Source organism: Muntiacus reevesi, chromosome 1 (assembly GCF_963930625.1).
Source record: "Muntiacus reevesi chromosome 1, mMunRee1.1, whole genome shotgun sequence".
Classification (NCBI taxonomy): Eukaryota; Metazoa; Chordata; class Mammalia; order Artiodactyla; family Cervidae; genus Muntiacus; species Muntiacus reevesi.
In genome coordinates this window covers 230,198,896-230,220,381 of record NC_089249.1, presented here as the reverse complement: position 1 = coordinate 230,220,381, position 21,486 = coordinate 230,198,896, and the positions used below count along the sequence as shown (strand labels likewise).

The 21,486-nt window shown below is 40.4% G+C and overlaps 2 protein-coding genes across 2 annotated transcripts; both read left to right on the top strand.

Annotated features, from left to right (window-relative positions):
• The first annotated feature begins 12,629 nt into the window (after nucleotides 1-12,629).
• On the top strand, nucleotides 12,630-14,915 carry TAF7 (TATA-box binding protein associated factor 7). The gene is made up of 2 exons (XM_065918737.1): nucleotides 12,630-12,930; nucleotides 13,043-14,915. The coding sequence occupies exon 2, from the start codon at nucleotides 13,353-13,355 to the stop codon at nucleotides 14,400-14,402; it is 1,050 nt and encodes a 349-aa protein (XP_065774809.1). The 5' UTR covers nucleotides 12,630-12,930; nucleotides 13,043-13,352; the 3' UTR covers nucleotides 14,403-14,915.
• A 137-nt stretch (nucleotides 14,916-15,052) lies between these two features.
• LOC136156215 (mitochondrial ornithine transporter 2) lies at nucleotides 15,053-21,252 on the top strand. Its single transcript, XM_065918738.1, has 2 exons — nucleotides 15,053-18,747; nucleotides 19,278-21,252. The coding sequence occupies exon 2, from the start codon at nucleotides 19,315-19,317 to the stop codon at nucleotides 20,218-20,220; it is 906 nt and encodes a 301-aa protein (XP_065774810.1). The 5' UTR covers nucleotides 15,053-18,747; nucleotides 19,278-19,314; the 3' UTR covers nucleotides 20,221-21,252.
• The last annotated feature ends 234 nt before the right edge of the window (nucleotides 21,253-21,486 follow it).

Genomic DNA, 21,486 nt, shown 5'->3' with positions numbered 1-21,486 from the left:
TAACTGCCCTTTGACTAGAGGATGGAAAAAAAAACTAAAAGGAAAAATAAATTTTCAGAGTGTAAGCAAGACTTTAATACATTGGACTGTCCTATTTCCTACATGTTGTGCTCTGAATATTTAGCAGAAATCTTGGGAATTTTGAAGGACATATTTTTTACTCCATCCTATTTTTCTTTTATTGTAGTATCTATGTATTATGTGGATTTGAAAAGACCTTTAATATGGACTTTAAAAAGACCTTTAACTCAGCTGAAAGTAATTTATTTTCAATAAAATAACACTGGGCTGGGACTTCCCTGGCAGTCCAGTGATTAACACTCTGTGCTTCCTCTGCAAGGGGCATGGATTCGATCCCTGGTCCAGGCACTAAGAGTTGTGGCCAAAAAACCAAACCTAACCAAAGAAAAAACACTGGGTTCTTGACATTTCATTGGAAAAATGTCACATGAATATCTAATTTAGACTTTAAGAGACACAAGAGGCAGTGATATTATTTTTCAAAACTGAAAATAAAAATACCACATTTTTATTTTTAGATAGTCTTTACTTAATACATTCTCCAAAAGAAGTTGGTTTTCTAAAGTAGCAAGATTTTAAAACTATACTGCCTTCCTTCTTTTACTCATTGCAAAATTAGTAAATGGTTACTAACTAAAATGTCTCAGACTTAGTGTCATTTATTTAAACTTACACAAAAGTTAAGAAAGAATGATCTCTGCATTCTAGAGGTTGACATTTTTCAGGAACAAATTGGGCCAGATATTGGCAGCCAACCCATGGACACCATGACTGAGAAGGGTCTGGAAAATGATGAAAGAAAGGAAACAAAGGCCAGAATAGTTCTTGGGAGAGAGAATCTATGTTCTTATATAACCAAATCTACAATTGTCCACTTCTCAAAGACAAGTATAATGGAGCCCAAGAGCAGAAACTTAAAGATGCCATGAACTTCCTTCAATATTTCAAAAAAAGAACTCTTCAGCAGGAAACATAATTTCTCAGACCATACATTAACAGGCACAAAATTTTGCCCAAAGGAATTTTCTGGCTAATGAAACAAATCAAAATATACACAGAAACTAGCAAGTGAATTTGTAGAGCTCCCCACACCCCTAAAGACAACAAAAGTAAGCAGAACTGCTTACAGCAGGATATTTATGAAGCAAAAGTGTTAAAATTCACACATATACACATTTGAATCCAATGTAATATTTAAGGCTTCACTGATGGTACTACAGAAACTATCCAGTTAAAAGGTTTCCGAGTTAATTTGAAGAAATTAAGATTGCAAGATCTGAAGCCAAGCTGTATATTGACAGTAGGAATAGGGCAAATCTCTCCTGCTAAAGTGGGAGCAACTCCAAATCCAGGTTTGGACTAGGCTGAAAGCAGGGCTGGAAGAGCAGTGCAGGTACTGGGCTATGGCCAGAGTCACTTTAGGAAGAAGAGCATGGAGATCAAGGCCAAAAGGCCATAACCAGGTAAAACTGCAGCTCTGGTAGGAGATGCTGGGTGGTCACGGAAGTCTGTCCACAGCTCCTGCAAAGACCAGCGGCAGTGTGACGAATATTGTCATGGAGCACAGTGACCAGCAAGTCCCCAAGAGCAACATCCCTGTCATTCATAGTGCCCCAGTGGGCATCTCACTCGTGGGCATCCTCAGGTTGAAGAGTCGGATCAGGCGGTCTGAAGCACCTGACACAGTCAGGTGTTGTGCCCCAGTCAGTGGCCATCTTGGTGACCAGGCAGTCGGGCTGCACAGTAAGCAGTGCCCCACTGAAGAGGGACACAACTTCCAGGCACAACTCCCGGCATAGCGAGTGTTCTTGAAGTTTTGGCAGTGGTAGTCCACTATTATAGGCTGACTCAGGATGTTACTGAGCCCTGGTCGAGGGGCGCAGCGTCAGCTCAAAGGTAGGCTGCAGTGAACACCATAGTGCTCTACACTCACTGACATGTCAGACAACAGCACCAGGTCACTGGTCAGGAAAAACAGGATGCACTTAGGGCACCAAATTTGAATTGGAAGCACTAAAGTGTGCAATGGGTGGGGCGCTGGGTGAGTGCTCAGTCTCCTGGACCATACAGTAGACCTGTTGAAAAACTAGAGCATTTTTGCTGATGTGGGTTATATTCAGGCTGATGCTTGTGTGGGAGGAGAGGGACAGCTTGTCCTTGTCAGTTACCTTATAATTCCAAGTCAGCCCCTAGTTTAGAACTTCATCTGCCAGTTGCTTACAAAGAATTACTAATTCTTACTGGTGAATTGTTTGGCACTTTGTTTATTACTCTCTAAAATATCTTTCACTGCTCTCTTCAAGCAAGTCTCTGAGTCCTGTTTTGATTACACCAACTATAATTCTTATCTCTAATAGGACTAAACATCCAGCTGAAAGTCACCTGCACTGCATTATAGTTTTCAACTTCACTTCAACCAGGATTGTGAAAAAGGCCCTTAACTGTCCCCAGTCTTCTCTTCTATGCTGTGATGTAACTGTCACTCTTCAAAATAAAAGACAGTGCCGTCATTATGGAATATATTCTGTATGCCTGGTGAGACTGTGAAAAGTGCAGGAGAACTCTACCTTAAGGGTGTCATCTAGGTGCGCAGGGATCACCTGAAGAATGCAGATAAGGAGGTTCTCTGGCAGACAGACAGCTGTACTCTTGTAGCTCAGTACGGGAGGACTGGCGTTGCCATCCAAGACCTGCATCTTCCCCTGAATCTCCTCTTAACCACTGAGTGATGACAGCTCCGCCACACTGGTCCAGATTTTCCCGATAAATAACCAGAGAATTTACTGCCCCCGTGTTTTCTTTTACTTTTGGCAGTGAGAGAGCTGTCTAACAAACTAATCTGATAAACTTGTAGAGAATTACTTGCAGCATCCACATCTACTGCAGCTTGGAAGTAAAATTTGCTCCTATTAAGATATTTTCCAGAATTTTCAAAACAAAATGGCTGTGCTCAAAGCCATATGTTATTTATATCTAGGGTAAATTGTTGTTGGTTAGTTGCTAAGTCATGTCCTACTCTTTTGCAACCCCATGGACTATATATAGCCCAGCAGGCTCCTCTGTCCATGGTATTTCCCAGGCAAGAATACTGGAGTGTGTTGCCATTTCCTTCTCCAGGGAATCTCTTCAATCCAGGGATCAAACCTGTGCCTCCTGCATTGGCAAGCAGATTTTTTACCATTGAGCCACCAGGGAAACCCTACTTTATAGAAATAGTTTACATAAAATATATAAATATGTAAAATATAAATATAAAATATGTATATAAATACTTTTATTATATAAAAGAATTTCCAGTGATGGTTTCAGAATTCAAGGGTCCTAGGGACTCCCTTTGGCCTATTGGCTAGGTCTATCCTGTCACTCTTTTGCTCCTCCCTGCTCCTTGCTCAGCACTCACCCATGGCTCTGGTCACCGAGAAGTAGATCTTCGGCGCGAATCCCCACTTTTAAATCCTATGTCTCCCGGAAGGAATCTCACAGTGCCTCTGTTGAGCAGTTCACTAGGTTGAACAAAGACATCGAGAAAGGAAAGAGCCCTTCCTTCGCTCCCGCGTCTTCCCTGTAGGGAGACTTCCATTTCTTCTTGATGCTGCTTTACAGGTCTAAATACACCTCACTACAGCTGCTCCTCGGATTACCAAAGTACGCTGGAAAGAAAAGGCAGCGGCTCTTTCTCACCTTCTAGACCCAGATATCTGGAGCAGATTGCGGGAGAGATGATGTGCAGAGTCTGCTCCTGGTTCATTTCTCAAAGGTCTGCGGACATCGCTGCGTCAGAATCGCTAGTGGATCCCTTTGTTTCACTCCAGCCACGGATTGGCCGACAGCGGCACCCAGAGGTCCAGTAGGATATCTACCGCTTGTTATTCCTGAAAGTTCTCCTTTATTTCCGGGATTTATTCTAAAATACCAGTTGGTTCAGTATAAAGGCTACAAGTCACTATTTCTTTTTGACAAAATATTAATAAAACGGTCTTTCTACACAATTTAAAACAAATGTTTAAATTTATTAAAATTCATATCAGCTTAAAATTCTTACACAATTTCCCTCTTGACATTTTCTTTTGAAGAATACCACTGAAGTTTCTTTTTCTTAAACATTTTCTACTCAAGAAATTATCCATTGTAAAAACAACTTTACATTAGAAAAGGAAATCTCACTGTATATAATATAAAAGAAATCACCACTATAAAAAGTAGAAAATATTGACAAAAAATTTAAAGTATCAGTAATTGCATTATTCAATTACGATTTTACATAAAACATAAAATTTACCAACATAACCATTTTAAGTGTACAGTTTAGTAGTATTAAGTACATTCATAGTGTCATGCAACTATCACAATTATCCATCTCCAGAATTCTTTTTTATCTCATAAAACTGAAACCGTCTACCCATTAAATGGTAATTCCTCATTCTCCTCTTTCTCCAGCCCCTGGCAAACATCATTCCACTTGCTGTCTCTATGATTTTGACTATTCTAAATACTCATATAAGTGGAATCACATAGTATTTGTCTTTTTTCTTTTACTTGCTTATTTTACATAGCATAATATCCTCAAAGTTCATCCGTGTTTCAGTATTATGTCAGAATTTCCTTCCTTTTTAAAAAGAGTGTGAGGTTCCTAAAAAAATTAAAAACAGAAATACCACATGATGCAGCAATTCCATTTCTGGGTATGTTTCTGAAAACAACAATAACAACAACAACAACAACACTAATTTGGAAAGATTAAGCACCACTATGTTCACTGCAGCACCATTCACAACAGCCAAGATATGGAAGCAACCTAAGTGTCCAACAATAAATGAATGGATAAATAAGATGTGGTGTACATATATGTACATATGGCATATGTACACTGCCACAAATAAGAACAAAATCTTGGGCTTCCCTGCTGGTCCAGTGGTTAAGAATTGTCTTGCAATGCAAGGGACACCATTCCATCTCTGGTCCCAGAAGATCCCACATGCTCTGCAGCAACTAAGCCTATGTGCCACAACTACTGAAGCCCTTGAACATGCTCCACAATAAGAGAAGCCAGGGAAATGATAAGTCCAAACACCACAACAAAGTTTTGCTCCCAAAACTAGAGAAAGCTCAACTGCAGCAATGAAGAGTCACCATAGCCAATAAATAAATAAATAAATCTTTTAAAAAAAATCTTGCCATTTGCTACAACATGGATGGACATAAAGGATATAATGCTAAGTGAAGTAAGCCAAACAGAAAAAGACAAATCCCATATGATATCACTTATATGTGGAACCGAAAAAAGGAAAATATAAAACAAACAGATGCATAGATACAAAGAACAATCAGGTGGCCGTCACAAGGGTGTGGGGATGAGTAAAATAGATGAGGGATATTGAGAGGTACAAACTTCCAGTTACAAAATAAATGAGTCACAAGGATGAAATCGATAGCATGGGGAATGCAGTATAGTCAGTAAAATCGTAATAACTTTGTATGGTGACAGATGGCAACTCAACTTACAGTGGTGGTGATTATTTTGTAATGTACAGAAATATTGAATGACAATGTTGTACACCTGGAACTAATATAGTGTTGTAGGTTAATTATATTTCAATTAAAAAAAAGAATTTCCTTCTTTTTTAAAGCTGAATAATATTCCATTGTATGTGCACATACTACAATTTGCTTATGTATTCACTGGTTGATAAATACCTTGGGTGTATCTAACTTTTAGCTATTGTGAATAATGCAGCTATGAACAAGGGTGATAAAGATCTCTTACAGACCCTGCTTTCAGTTCTTTAGGGTATATACACAGAAGTGGAATTGATGAATCATATAGTAACTCTATTTTTAATTTTTTGAGGAACAACTGACAGTTTTTCACAGTGGCTATACTATTTTACATCATTCCCACTAACAGTACATAAGGGTTTCCTGATTCTATATCCTCGACAATATTTATTATTTTCTGTTCTTTTTATAGCAGTCATCTTAATGGGTGTGAGGTAGTACCTCACTGTTGTTTTCATTTGCATTTCCCTAATAATTAGTAATGTTAAGCATCTTCTAATGTGCTTATTGGCCATTGTGTCCTTTTTGGAAATATATATATATATATATATATATATATATATATATATATATGCTATTATAATCCTCCTAATAATCTGCTCTCTCATGGATACTACTGATCACCTCTATAGACTGAACATTTATGTCCCCCTGCAAAAAATTCATCTGTTGAAACTTAATCAACGTGATCGTATTGAGAGGTAGGGCTTTGGGGAGGTGATCAGGTCATGAGAATGCAGTCCTCATAAATGGCATTAGTGCCTCTGTAAAATGAGCCATAGAGAGCTCCCCCACCCCTTTCACCATGTGATGTTACAGCAAAAAAAGACTACCACCTATGAACCAGGAAGCCGGCCCTCATCAGACACCAAACCTGCCACTGCCTTTTTCAGACTTCTCAGCCTTCAGATCTGAGAAGTAAACTTCCATTGATTATAAGCCACTCAACTTATGGTATTTTGATACAGCAGCCCAAATAGATTATGACAGTTGCCATGCCCTTTCCTCTCTACTAACACTTCCTTTTTAGAGGGCCACCCTCTGTGTACTTAAGGGGCAGCGAACCTATTCACAGTGATAGTAGGTTCTGACAGACCTAAGCCAATACTGGTGATCTCATTCCTCTTGCCAGTGTTTAGTTAGGAATATGGCTTAAAACAATTAATAATTAAAAAATAGTCCTAGTGTGGGACTTCCCTGGTGGTCTAGTGGCTAAGAATCCACCTTGCAATGCAGGGCATATGGGTTCAATCCCTGGTCTGGGAAGTAAGATCCCAAAGGATGCAATGAAGATCCTGAGTGTGACAACTAAGACCCAACACAGCCAAGTAAATAGATGTCTTTTTTAAAAACCATGAGTTACAAAATGGATTAAAGATCTAAATGTAAGACCAGAAACTATAAAACTCCTAGAGGAAAACATAGGCAAACACTCTCCGACATAAACCACAGCAGGATCCTCTATGACCCACCTCCCAGAATATTGGAAATAAAAGCAAAAATAAACAAATGGGACCTAATTAAAATTAAAAGCTTCTGCACCACAAAGGAAACTATAAGCAAGGTGAAAAGACAGCCTTCAGAATGGGAGAAAATAATAGCAAACAAAGCAATGGACAAAGAAGTAATCTCAAAAATATACAAGCAACTCCTGTAGCTCAATTCCAGAAAAATAAAAGACCCAATCAAAAAGTGGGTCAAAGAACTAAAAAGACATTTCACCAAAGAAGACATACAGATGGCTAACAAACACATGAAAAGATGCTCAACATCACTCATTATCAGAGAAATGCAAATCAAAACCACAATGAGGTACCATTTCACACCAGTCAGAATGGCTGCTATCCAAATGTCTACAAGCAATAAATGCTGGAGAGGGTATGGAGAAAAGGGAACCCTCTTACACTGTTGGTGGGAATGCAAACTAGTGCAGCCACTATGGAGAACAGTGTGGAGATTCCTTAAAAACGGAAATAGAACTGCCACATGACCCAGCAATCCCACTGCTGGGCATACACACTGAGGAAGCCAGAATTGAAAGAGACACGTGTACCTCAGTGTTCATCGCAGCACTGTTTATAATAGCCAGGACATGGAAGCAACCTAGATGTCCATCAGCAGATGAATGGATAAGAAAGCTGTGGTACATATACACATGAATATACATATGAATGGAATATTACTCAGCCATTAAAAAGAATACATTTGAATCAGTTCTAATGAGGTGGATGAAACTGGAGCCTATTATGCAGAGGGAAGTAAGCCAGAAAGAAAAACACCAATACAGTATACTAATGCATATATGGAATTTAGAAAGATGGTAACAATAACCCTGTATGCGAGACAGCAAAAGAGACACAGATGATTTGAACAGTCTTTTGGACTCTGTGGGAGAGGGCGAGAGCAGGATGATGTGGGAGAATCGCACTGAAACATGTAAATTACCATATATGAAATGAATCACCAGTCCAGGTTTGATGCATGATACGGGGTGCTCGGGGCTGGTGCACTGGGATGACCCAGAGGGATGGGATGGGGAAGGAGGTGGGAGGGGGGTTCAGGATGGGGAACACATGTACACCCATGGTGGATTCAAGTCAATGTATGGCAAAACCAATACAATGTTGTAAAGTAAAATAAATAAATTAATTAATTTAAGAAAAAGAAAAAAATAAAATAAAAACCATGAGTTAAAAAATAACAAGCTTAGGGCAAGGTTTCTCAACCCTGGTACTACTGCAACATTTTGAGTTAGATAACTTTGTTGTAGGGAGGATGTTTTATGCATCGTAGGATATTTAGCAGCACCCATGAGATGCCAGTAGATCCCATAGGTACAACAATCAAAATGTCCCCAGACATCAGTGAATGTCTCTTCCTCCCCACCATTTTGAAAATACAGGCTTAAGGTATTCCCCTGGTGACTATTATTGAGCCAGGGATAGGCATATGATCTAAACTGGTCCAATCAAACTGAAAGACAGATTTTGGTTGGAAAGAACCACTCTCTGAACTTACCGTGGACAAGGAAGGAAGTTCCTCAGTTACTGCTGGCAGGTTTCTTATGACCACAGACTTTGGAAGTTTACAAGGAGGTGAGGGTAAGACTGAAAAATAAGAAAAAAAATATTCATTCTCCAAAATCAGTAACAGTTAAACAATTCATGCCAGACCATGATTCTATCCTGCCTAGAGGCAGCCATAATTCTAGAACCACACTGTCTGATACTGTAACCACCCACCCACATGTGGCCATTGGGCCAGTGGTTAGTCCAAACTGAAATGTGCCTTAAGTGTAAAATACACACCTGATTTTGAAGATTCAGTAAAAAATAAGATTATAAAATATATCATTAATAATTTTACACTGATTACATGTTTAACAATAGTTTTGATAATTAGGTCAAATAAAATGCTATTGAAATTAATTTAATGTGCTTTTTTTTGGCATTTTAATGTGGCTGCTAGGTAATTTAACATACATATGTAGCTTTCACCTGTGGCTCACATTGTATTTCTCTTGGACAGAGTTACTCTAGACTACCTGGTTTTTGAGATAACACATTTTCTTATTGTTTAAACCAGTGTAGGTTGACCTTTTTTCCTATAGAAACTTTCTGTTTGATACAAGAGGCTGCTACATTATTGTTAACCTGCTTTTTACTGATTATATATTGCTGGAACAGTATATAAGGTGTATTTTGGGGGCATTTGCTATTTCCTCACTCCTATAATTTTCAGTTTCCAAAATATAAACAAGGCTTCTCCCAACACCCACAGTTTTTTTAACCTCCATAGTATAAGGAACTTGAAAGTTTATTAAAAGGAATTTTCAAACATATAGCACTAGCCTGATTATGATACTCGTTTATTACAGGTAGGAAGCCCTTTGAGCCTTGTTCCCACAGTGGGCAACTTATTGCTTCACCCAAATATTTGCATCACTAGTATCACAGATATTCTATGCAACAACCACAGGAGTGTAATTCTTTTCATCAACTCAATGGTTTCTATATATCAAACGGATTTGATGAAAACAAAAACTGAATTTATCAATAGACATTAAGGTAATGGTGATATTGCAGTACCCTTAGCTCTAGGATCAGTGTAATTACCCCTTATAAACAGCATTCAGAAAATGCATTAAACTCAAAGGCAGAAAATATGTTTCACAATTGAAGGAGGTAGATACTTTTGGGGTAACTTCAGTTGATTCTTTTAATTATCTCTGACAACCTTCTATTTCAAGGTTTATTAACTGAAATAGATCATAATTTTGGAAAATCTAAATTGCCCAGAATTTATCTCAAATTATTTTCTGTGATAAAGATATTTGAGCATCATAAAACTCACAGGCAATTGAATGCAAAGCAATATTTGGATTATTTTCATGTATAAGCATGGCCGGCCTCAGATTTTATAGGATTAAAAAAAGCATTATGCAGAGGCTGGCATGTAAAACTCATATCCATGAGTTAACCAAAATTGGGTACAATTAAGGGATTAGCACATTGGAAACATTTCTTCAAAAACAGGAAATAGATCATCCTGGAAATTATATATACATCAGCATGGACCTGCTGCTTGAGAAACTTGTATGCAGGTCAGGAAGCAACAGTTAGAACTGGACATGGAACAACAGACTGTGGTTCCAAATAGGAAAAGGAGTACATCAAGGCTGTATATTGTCATCCTGCTTATTTAACTTATATGCAGAGTACATCATGAGAAACACTGGGCTGGAGGAAGCACAAGCTGGAATCAAGATTGCCGAGAGAAATATCAATAACCTCAGATATGCAGATGACACCAGCCCTATGGCAGAAAGTGAAGAACTAAAGAGCCTCTTGATGAAAGTGAAAAGAGGAGAGTGAAAAAGTTGGCTTAAAGCTCAACATTCAGAAAACTAAGATCATGGCATCCGGTCCCTTCACTTCATGGCAAATAGATGGGGAAACAGTGGAAACAGTGGCTGATTTTATTTTGGGGGGCTCCAAAATCACTGCAGATGGTGATTGAAGCCATGAAATTAAAAGACTCCTTGGAAGGAAAGTTATGACCAACCTAGACAGCATATTAAAAAGCAGAGACATCACTTTGTCAACAAAGGTCCGTCTCACCAAGGCTATGGTTTTTCTAGTGGTCATGTATGGATGTGAGAGTTGGACTATAAAGAAAGCTGAGCCAAAGAATTGATGATTTTGAACCATGGTGTTGGAGAAGACTCTTGAGAGTCCCTTGGACTGCAAGGAGATGCAACCAGTCCATCCTAAAGGAGATCAGTCCTGGGTGTTCATTGGAAGGACTGATGTTGAAGCTGAAACTCCAATACTTTGGCCACCTGATGTGAAGAGCTGACTCATTTGAAAAGACCCTGATGCTGGGAAAGATTGAGGGCAGGAGGAGAAGGGGATGACAGAAGATGAGATGGTTGGATGGCATCACTGACTCGGTGGACACGGGTTTGGGTGGACTCTGGGAGTTGGTGATGGACAGGGAGACCTGGCGTGCTGTGTTTCATGGGGTTGGGTTGCAAAGTGTCGGATACGACTGAGCAACTGAACTGAACTGAACCTTCTTCAACACATCACAGAACAAAGGACTAAAGCACAATTATGTGCAAGTGCATAATTTTCCTTCAGACTTAGCATGAAAAACCAAACTGGGGTCAAGCCATTTAAATTCCACCCCATGACACACAGTATCACAGTCTGCTGAAACCAAAAGGGACATATTCACACCTGCTGTTTGCAAACCCCCACCTCCTAACAATTAGTAGGACCTTTGACTGGAGAGGAAATGTCTATCAAGTGACACTCTTTCATTTTAAGGCAATACAGAATGTATTTTCTCTCACAAATTATTAGAGGACTTAGATTATATTTATGTTCTTCAGATGGGTCAATTTTTTCATTCAGTTACCAAATAATTTTTATCTCCCACGTTTTGATATGAGGCACTGGGACCAGATGAGCACACGATTAGACTTTTAGTTATCATGGACCTTCCAATCTTAGGAGAGGAAGACAATAAGTACAAAAGAAAGTGAAATTTCTATATGTTAATCACATTTTAAACGAATTCCCTTAAACTTAAGATGCAGGTGCTGATATTTTAGAGAACAGAAATTGTAATTTTAATGATCGTGATGCTCTACCAAATTGATCCTATTAATAAATAGAAATGAACAGAAGTGAAAAATCTTACACTGTTAGTCCGAAGTGCTATAAATCCATGTTAAGAATACCTGACCACCTAAAAAGGCAATAGAAAAGTTACCTGAACAGTAGAGGTTAATTTTTTTTTTAAGGTTTTTTTTCTTTTTTTTGAGGTGAATTTTTTAAAAATTCCAAACTAATTAAAAAATTACTGGCAAATTAGTGGCAGCGGATAATACTTCAGTTAAAGCTTAATTAGACCATTCGTCTTTCAGACAACGGTCCTAAATGAACACAGGCCTCTGGAAGAACACTACGTTCCCTGTTTACATTTATACCTACACCTAACACATTAAAAGAGAAATCACCCTTGTTGCCTCAGGAAGTCTCCAAAACACAAACAGACCGTGAGTCACAAGTCCCCTAAGGACACTTTCACTATCAACAAACACAGAATTACATAGTGGGCAGCACGTCCTCACGCCACTGATTCGGGTACTTTAAAATCCACAGGCATGGTTAGTTATGAATTGTTTTATCGGCTCCAGATTTAAGAATATAGTCTGGGGAGACTCTGAGATGTTTCCAAAAACAAACACTATTTCCGCACGGACGCCCTATCTCCAGCAATCCACGGAAGCCTAGGAAGTAACCGGCCTCCGGCGAGCTGGTAAAAGCTCTGGCTTAGTAGAGGCAGGCGAGACCATCTTTCTTAGAATTGCTTTCTTTAAACACTTTCAAGGTAATAGCTATTTTTGAAACATGATCGCCATCTTCTCGTAAAACCAAAATCTCGCGAGACAACAAGTCACGCCGAACGCCGTAATCACGCGTTGCGCCTGCGCGCGGTGAAATGCCCTGCACTTCCGCCCAAGGCGTGCTGTCACTCACAGACTCCTCCAGTCCTGCGGAGTGACGTAACGCTTTCTTTTCCGCTGTGTCTGCAGCCCCGGACGGAGGCACGCCGAGCTGCGCAGTTGCAAAGTCTGGCGCTCGGAGCTGCGGCTCTGTGCGAGATTTCACGTTGCCGGTCCCGACTCATTTCACCGATAATCAATAGCGGATCGCTTTGCCAAGTGCCGGGAAGAACAAAGGAATTAAGAAAGAGACGCTCGGCTCCCGGCGTTCTTGTTCTGAGTGGCTTTTCCCGCTCGTTCCTGTCCGGAGAAACTGAACTTATAATCGTCACTGGATTGTAAGTACCCGAGGGGAAGAGAGCTCACTACGCCCCGCATTTTGAATCTCTTTGTTCCGGGAGAGTTTGTGGTTTGGGCGTATCTGCTGAACCTTACTTTCTGTTTCCGCAGGAGCCGCCATTTGCTTTCTCTGCATTGTTCTGCAGCGGCATCTAGAGGTTGAAACTTGGCGTTACCGCTAATAGATTTAAATGGACATAACTGAATAAGCCAATGCGTCAGTAACAACTGTTGTTCAGTCACGGCGTTTTAAGAAAGACTTGGGGCTTAATTAAAAACATGCTTAGCTGCTGTTCTACCTAGAACTCTTTGTAATTAAGGATTCAAGTTTGTAAAGAACTGGTCTTTCTGGTGAAGTACCTGGAACTTTTCAGTGCAAAAAGTGGTTATTAGAGAAAAACTGAATTACAAAGAAATAAAAATGAGTAAGAGCAAAGATGATGCTCCTCATGAACTAGAGAGCCAGTTTATCTTACGCCTACCCCCGGAGTATGCCTCTACTGTGAGGCGGGCAGTACAGTCTGGCCATGTCAACTTGAAGGACAGACTGTCAATTGAGTTACACCCTGATGGGCGTCATGGAATTGTCAGAGTGGACCGAGTCCCTTTGGCCGCAAAATTGGTAGACCTGCCGTGTGTTATGGAGAGTTTGAAAACCATTGATAAAAAAACCTTTTACAAGACAGCTGATGTCTGTCAGATGCTTGTCTCTACAGTTGACGGTGATCTCTATCCTCCTGTGGAGGAACCAGTTGCTGCTACTGATCCCAAAGCAAGCAAAAAGAAGGATAAGGACAAAGAGAAAAAATTTGTATGGAACCATGGAATTACTCTGCCTCTGAAAAATGTGAGAAAGAGAAGATTCCGTAAGACAGCAAAGAAGAAGTATATTGAGTCTCCAGATGTGGAAAAAGAAGTAAAGCGGTTGCTGAGCACAGATGCTGAAGCTGTCAGTACCCGCTGGGAAATAATTGCTGAAGATGAGACAAAAGAAACAGAAAATCAAGGCCTTGATATCTCTTCCCCAGGAATGTCTGGCCACAGGCAGGGCCATGACTCCTTAGAACATGATGAGCTTCGGGAGATATTCAATGACCTCAGCAGCAGCAGTGAAGATGAAGATGAGACACAGCATCAAGATGAAGAAGATATAAACATCATAGACACTGAAGAAGATCTGGAAAGGCAGCTACAGGACAAACTAAATGAATCGGATGAACAGCACCAAGAAAACGAGGGAACCAATCAGCTGGTTATGGGAATTCAGAAACAGATTGATAACATGAAAGGCAAGCTCCAGGAGACCCAGGACAGAGCAAAGCGACAGGAGGATCTCATCATGAAAGTGGAAAACCTGGCTCTCAAGAACAGATTTCAGGCTGTACTGGATGAACTGAAACAAAAGGAAGACCGGGAAAAGGAGCAGCTCAGCTCTTTGCAAGAAGAGCTAGAATCACTCCTAGAGAAGTGAGGAGTGGTTTCATAGTTAATTTCATTGCTGTGAAATTCAATGCTGAGGTCAGCATTGAAAGAGAAAATTTTTTTGTTTTCATCACTTGTAAAACTTTGTAGTAGTTCACATTTTCCTCCACTGTCTTCTGTTGGATTTGTCTTGTGAATTTCTATCTCATTTGTCTTTTGGAACCACTTTGCTAGGTGTTTATCCCGTAGGAAATAGGAATGTATAGACAGATAAATGTAGAGAAGTTGTAGGAGTGAAAAGTTCAACTTAGTTATTAATCACAGCTTCATTGCAGGACTTTGTGGCTGTTTCTCGATTTAGAAGCTTCCATTGCTACTCTGTGATGACATCTGAGGTAAATCAGTAGAGTCTAGTCTGGAGGCAGTAAAGTTTGTTTACATATGTTTTTTGATGCTATAGCTAATTTTCCAGCTATTCAAAGCAGTTTTTCGTATTTTTGCATTGCAAGTCATTTCATAACGTTCAACAATAAATAAAAGCAAGTTAAGTTTCACTTTATAATGTGTCTTGCTCTTTTAGGGGTAGTGGATATTATCCTCTTCTGAAGTGGTTTCCTGGTGTGGTTTAATAGATTGACCACTTGGATTCTGTTTTGTAGGAAAAGAAGCAATTATGTTCGATTTTAAGAAGAGAACACAGCAAGGGCAAAGAAATCGGGAAGTATCACCTTTACATTATGTTTTCAATCCATCTGCTCCATTTGGAGGTTAGGAAATAAAGAGCTTTCCTAAACTATCCAAATGTTTTTTCCAGCCTAATCTCCCATTCTCCCACTGTTTTCAGTCCTGAGCTTATTTACATTTCTTTTTTCAAGGAGTTTAATTACTCCTCTTCCTCTGTAATATTAGAGATATTCTGTAATAGGATCTCTGTAATAGAAGAGATATTCTACTGGGATAAGTACTCTTATGCACCTGTCATACCAGAGTCTAAGTTACCTGTTGCTCATTTCCTTACTAAGCTGTTAATTCACTGAGATTAGGCATTTTGCCTTGTTAGTCACTGTATAGAAGAGTAAAGCCGTTAAGATCACAAGGCCAGGCGTTGTAGTGCCTGGGTTGAGTGGTCTTGGGCAAGTAAATTAATCTGTTTGCCTCAATTTCCTCATCTCTAAAGTGGAGATGATAATATCATCTACCTCAGGACCCTTGATTTTGGCTATTGAGTTAATACATATAAAGGATATGAGAACAATTCCTTGAATAGAAGCAAATTATTGCCTATTTTCTAGGCAGGGATTACAAACTTGAATGAAAGAGTGATCAAAATGGTAGAAAAGTGTATGAAGAAGCTTTTAAATGTTGATTGATTCCAAATTAAAGAATCATTCTAAATCAAAGCTTAAACTACAGCAGAAACATTTGTTTCCAATATGTACATCTCAGCATAAGCATACTGAGTTTACTGTAGCTTTGTTTTTTTTTTTTTTAGATTTATTTATGGTTTTGCAGAAATATAAAGCCTCCATAATGAAGAGTAATTGTCTGTTACATAAACTTCAAAAGAGAAAAACTTAAGATCCATTTCCCTTCATGTAAACCCAGAGTTTCTAAAAAAGACTTCTCACAGCTCCTTTGTCTGATGAGTGTGATATATAGTTGGGCTACAGTTTTCAATATTTCTCTGAGTGAACAGAAATTGAATTTTTAAAAAAAGTTTAAAATACAGATAAAAGACTAACTGAAAATTGTAAGCAATGCAGAAATTTTACAAATTTTACTCACTCCCCTATTGCTAGTCACTTAGGTTCTGTTTTAAATTTGCTATTACACAGAATGCTGCAATAAGCATATCACTGTGGCCTCCATTTTTCATTGTATTTATAGATTAGGTACATGGAGTCTTTATGTTCAGTTCTAAATGTCATAAAGCCTAGACATTTGATCAAATGTTTGAGATGAAAAATTGAGACAAATTGTGACAAATCAAGTCTCTGAAGGACTGTGTCTTGAACTCTGCTTTTTATCTCTCAGTATCCAGTAAGAATTCTGTGTAAAAACACAGACTAGGAAAACTGCTCACTGCACAGGAACTATAGATGTTGGCCTTTCTGTATTACAGATGCCCAGCTCTTTCACACTACAGAGCTTTACTTTTATTACACTTATATTTCCCTTTTTCTGGGACAGTCTAGATAATCTCAGGGCTAGCTTTTTGTTACTCAGCCCTCAGCTCAGACTTTACTTTCTCTGGTAAACCTACCTGGCTACTCAGATATCTAGGGAATATGTGATGTGGATATGCATCTTAAGAGTGATGATCTTCACTGAAAATCTGGAAATTTCATTGCCATTATTTTCCATGTGTGTTTGGGAGTACGTGTGCTTAAATTTAAAACAGAAGCATCATAATTTTGATTAAGTTAGAATCAGGAAAAAATGGTTTCAGATGGTTAAGACTGCCTTTTGTCTTGGGCAGTATTACAGTATATTCTGTAAACAGTATATACAGTAAAGGTCCAAGTCCAGCTGTTAAGTATATTTTATGGATCTTGAGCTCTGGCTATACTATTTGTACAACTGTGTCTGACTGTTCAATGAAGTTACAGACCATTTCTCTATTAATGCCCACATGATCCCTGGCACTGATTACTAATTTGGTTTTTCCAAAACACACACATATATGAACTTAATGCAGAAGCAGTTAATGATTTACTGTAGTAACCTTTATCTCTTGTGTTTGTAAAAACTCAGTATGTGCTTTAAAAATAAGCAAAATTTTAAAATATTTAAAAATAAAAAACAATGAACCATATGTCATTAATGGACAGTTTTAAAAGCCAAGACATTTTTAAAAAACAAATACGATAGGACTAAAAAATTTTTTTTTCTAGTTTAAAATGGCACATTGTTCTGAATCTCTTTTCTCTCCCAGAAAGCCTGCTGATACAGTAGCCCCTAAGGGAAAGAATAGTGGGTGAGACAGCAGGGGATGAGATGTCAATGACAATGATGTCAGTCTGTTTTGATAAGGCCAAAGCAGGTGAAATTATTAATTCAGAGGTGGCAGAAAGTTTCATGCTAAATGTCTACAAGGAGGTATACCAAGGAGAAACAAACCCACTTGACATAGACACTGTGAGGCTGGCCGTTTGTGCAGGCCCTTTCCAAGGAAAAGGGAAGGTGTGCAAGTCCAAGTTCAGGGACTTCTCTGGAGGTCCCAGTGGTTAGGATTCCAGCTTCCACTGCGGAGGGCACAGATTAGATCCCTGGTGGGGGAACTAAGATCCCACAGGTCCAGCAATGCAGCCAAATAATAAAAGTCTGTGTTCAGAGTGGTTGGACATCCAGGAACCCTATCTCACTGGAGGAAGCCAGATGACTTCCTTACCTATCCCACAGAAGGAAAGTTTATTTTATGGGTAAACTGAACTAAAGAAGGCCCAGATGAAGGCTGGGTTCTACAGCATTTAAACAAGGGAATTGTGTGAAAGTCTTTTCTGATTGCAGAATGTCATCCCTCTTCTCCCATTTGGTCTCTTTTACATCAGTACTCAAGGCGTACACTGCCCCCTCCCCCATCCCCAAGCACGGACAAACAGACTTATTGGAAGACTGGGAAGATTATTCTCTGAAGAAATCATGTGGTATCGGGGAAAAGAAATCAGGTGCACTTGGGCACTCTAAAGGAAAGACCAGGTCACTATTTTCTACAGCAATGAAGTCTATCTGATGACAAACACTAACCATGCACCATCTGCTTTTAGATGCCTCACTTTAAAATATTAGCTGATAGCCAAAGGATCAAAGAAAGCTTTCAAAGTGAATCATCTAAGCACACTTTCTGCCCTCTCCCCATTTTGTTTTTAACCCCCAAAGTAAAATACCGCCAAGGGCTTAGAACGTAAACTTTAAGAGCATTGGTTCCAACGCTGGTATTATAAGCATCTGGGAGGAAAAAGTGTCCTGGCAGCGGTACCCTCACTGATGGCCCAAACCACATCTTGCCTCCTAGGTCTGTGGTCAATTACACCCAGAACTTCTGTTGCACAAAGCTGCATGGCTCCTCAACGAGAGCCCGGAAGCACCAGAACCACACAACTCTTTTCTATCAACTTTCTTAGCTATATATAAATATCTCTTTTCCAAGCCGATTGTACAAGGCCGTATCCTACCTCAAGAAATAATAAGGGCTCTGCGTCCACTAGCTCGCAGGGATCCAGGTCCAGAGCCTCGGCGATGTTGCCACGAAATAAGGTTTCTGTCCGCCTTAGGCCTCCCTTCCCGTCCCCCGGCGAGCGAAGCGCCACGTCAGGAGAGAGGCGCGGCCGTCGCCACCTTTGCGGAGCCGCCGTTCCTCTCCCGAGGCGATTGAGGGTTTTCTGATCCGTCAGGTAAAACCCCCGCCCCCCAACCCGTGTTTGTTTGTTTTCTCTTATAAACCTTTGTCTCTGAAGATTGACCCTTTGACTCCGGGCGCGAACAACTGGGAGCACCTCCCATTTTGTTTGGCCGAGTAGAAAATGCCTGGCGGGGTAGGGAGGGGGTCTAGCCGAATAGGAAGGCTTTTCTTCCTTCGCTGCCGCAGCGCCTAGAGTTTCTGCCCCTAATCTCAGGAATTTATCGAATAGCTTTCAACTGCTGTATTATGATTCATCTGAAGTGTTTATCTAGTCCATCCTCGACCCCGCGGGCGCTGGGACGGCCTGGCTGAGTGGAGTTAGCAGACCGCCGCGTCGGGCCGCGTCAGGGGTCTGGAAGCGGCGGTCAAGAGGAGAGGCGCGCGCTGGGTCACCGTGCGCGGGGTCACCGTGCGCGGGGAAGGGCGGCCCCAGGCCTAATCTGGGGTTAGGCGGCTACTCCCGCCTGGGAGAGACAGCCAAGAGTAGGGGGTGGGATACAGGACGTCCGTCTTAAACTCCAGAGAGTGGCCTTCCGCGGAGACCGGCGGGTGGGCGAACATGAAGTCCAGTCCTGCTATCCAGGCTGCCATCGACCTCACCGCGGGGGCCCTGGGGGGCACAGCGTGCGTCCTGACCGGTCAGCCCTTCGACACTATGAAGGTGAAGATGCAGACATTCCCCGGCCTGTACAGGGGCCTCACCGACTGTGCCCTGAAGACCTACTCCCAGGTTGGCTTGCGGGGCTTCTACAAGGGGACCGGCCCCGCGCTGATGGCCTACGTCGCCGAGAACTCGGTCCTCTTCATGTGCTACGGCTTCTGCCAACAGTTCGTTAGGAAAGTGGCTGGACTGGACGAGCAGGCGAAGCTGAATGATCTGCAGACTGCGGCCGCGGGTTCCATCGCCTCAGCGTTTGCCGCACTGGCCCTGTGCCCCACGGAGCTTGTGAAGTGCCGACTGCAGACCATGCACGAACTGGAGGTGTCAGGGAGGATAGCAAAAAGCCATGATACAGTTTGGTCCGTCGTGAAGAGTATCCTTAGAAAGGATGGCCCCTGGGGCTTCTACCACGGACTCACGAGTACTCTGTTTCAAGTAGTACCAGGCTATTTCTTCTTCTTCGGTGGCTATGAACTGAGTCGATCGTTTTTTGCCTCGGGGGGGTCAAAAGATGAACTAGGCCCTGTCCCCTTGATGTTAAGTGGTGGAATTGCTGGCATTTGCCTTTGGTTTGTCATATACCCCGTGGATTGTATCAAATCCAGAATTCAGGTTCTTTCCATGTTTGGAAAACAGACAGGATTCATCAGAACTCTTTTAAGTGTTGTGAGAACCGAAGGAATAGCAGCTTTATATTCTGGTCTGAAAGCTACTCTGATTCGAGCGTTTCCTGCCAATGCAGCACTATTTTTGGCTTATGAATACAGCAGGAAAATGATGATGAGCCAGTTTGAAGCATACTGAAGTATCTTGGTGAGTCTGGATCCAAGTACAAGCCTTTGGGGACTGTAACTCAGTTTCATGAAGTTCTAGACCAATGTGGTATTATTTTTGACTTCTTGGGAGGTTTGTTTTTGTCTTCCTTTCTTATACTCTTAAACTTTATGGAAGAAACTTCATTTTATATCATATAGTTTCAGTCCTTAATTGTATTCAAATAGAAAAGTTGCTACTCTTATATTTGGTGAGATACACAGAGTGAGTGGGCGGCCCTAGGTACCTAATCTGGAAAGCTAAATATAGTTGGGGGAAAAAGAATTATAGTTGAGTTTTTGCATAAATCTGCATATGTACATGCAGTTTGGTTGGTTATGTGTTGTGTGAATTAAATAGAGTTTGGTTCCTGTGTTTAATCTTATGTCACAAGAAATAACCGAGTTAAGCATGTTTCTGAAGGTGCTTATAAATGATTGCTTAATCCACTCAAGATGTAGGGTCTTTGGAAAACTCTGCTTAACAGGTGCACTGTTCTAGCCAATTAAAGTTTTTAAAAAGTTTTTGTGTGGTGCTTGAAAAACAAAATATCCATCTACAATTTTTTTTGCATCTACAATGATTTATTTTTTTATTTTTTACTGAGGTAACTGATTTATAGTGTTATTATTTCTATTTCTATGTACCCTACAATATGCTCACTACCAAAAATTTATTTTTTCTTTCATTACCATATAATTGATTCCCTTTATCCAGTTTGTCTTCCTCCTTCACCACCGCCCCCCCCCCCCCATAACCACTACTCTGTTCTCTGTAATTATGTTTGTTTGGTTTGGTTTTGGGTTGTTCATTTATTATGGATTTTGTTTATTAGTTTTCATATTCCACATATGAATGAAGTCATATGGTATTTGTCTTTCTCTGTCTGACTTATTTCACTTAATACCTTCAAGGTCTATCCATGTTGATGCAGATGTCCAGATTTTATCTTTTTTTCTCATCTAGATTTTTAAGAGGAGAATATACTTGCATACTGATGTGGCCTCCACATTTGCTAAAGTTTAGGGTAGGCATCCCAGATTTCCCCAAGATTGCTCTACTCTGAAAATAATGCTACTCATTTTCAAAGTGGGATCATATTCCACACTATTAGGTGTGGTTTAGTTAGGCATTAGGTCTCTGGGAAGTAGCCTGGCCTCTGTATCAAATTTCCTTCCTCTTCTCTTCCAAAGAGCTTCCCCTCTGCTCCACTTTAGACTGAAATAGTGGTGAAGAAAGGAGCTGTGCGTCTTTGAT

Bases quoted from the DNA above. Each gene is read 5' to 3' on its own strand.
- LOC136156215 (XM_065918738.1), top strand. From the start codon at position 19,315: ATGAAGTCCAGTCCTGCTATCCAGGCTGCCATCGACCTCACCGCGGGG.
- TAF7 (XM_065918737.1), top strand. From the start codon at position 13,353: ATGAGTAAGAGCAAAGATGATGCTCCTCATGAACTAGAGAGCCAGTTT.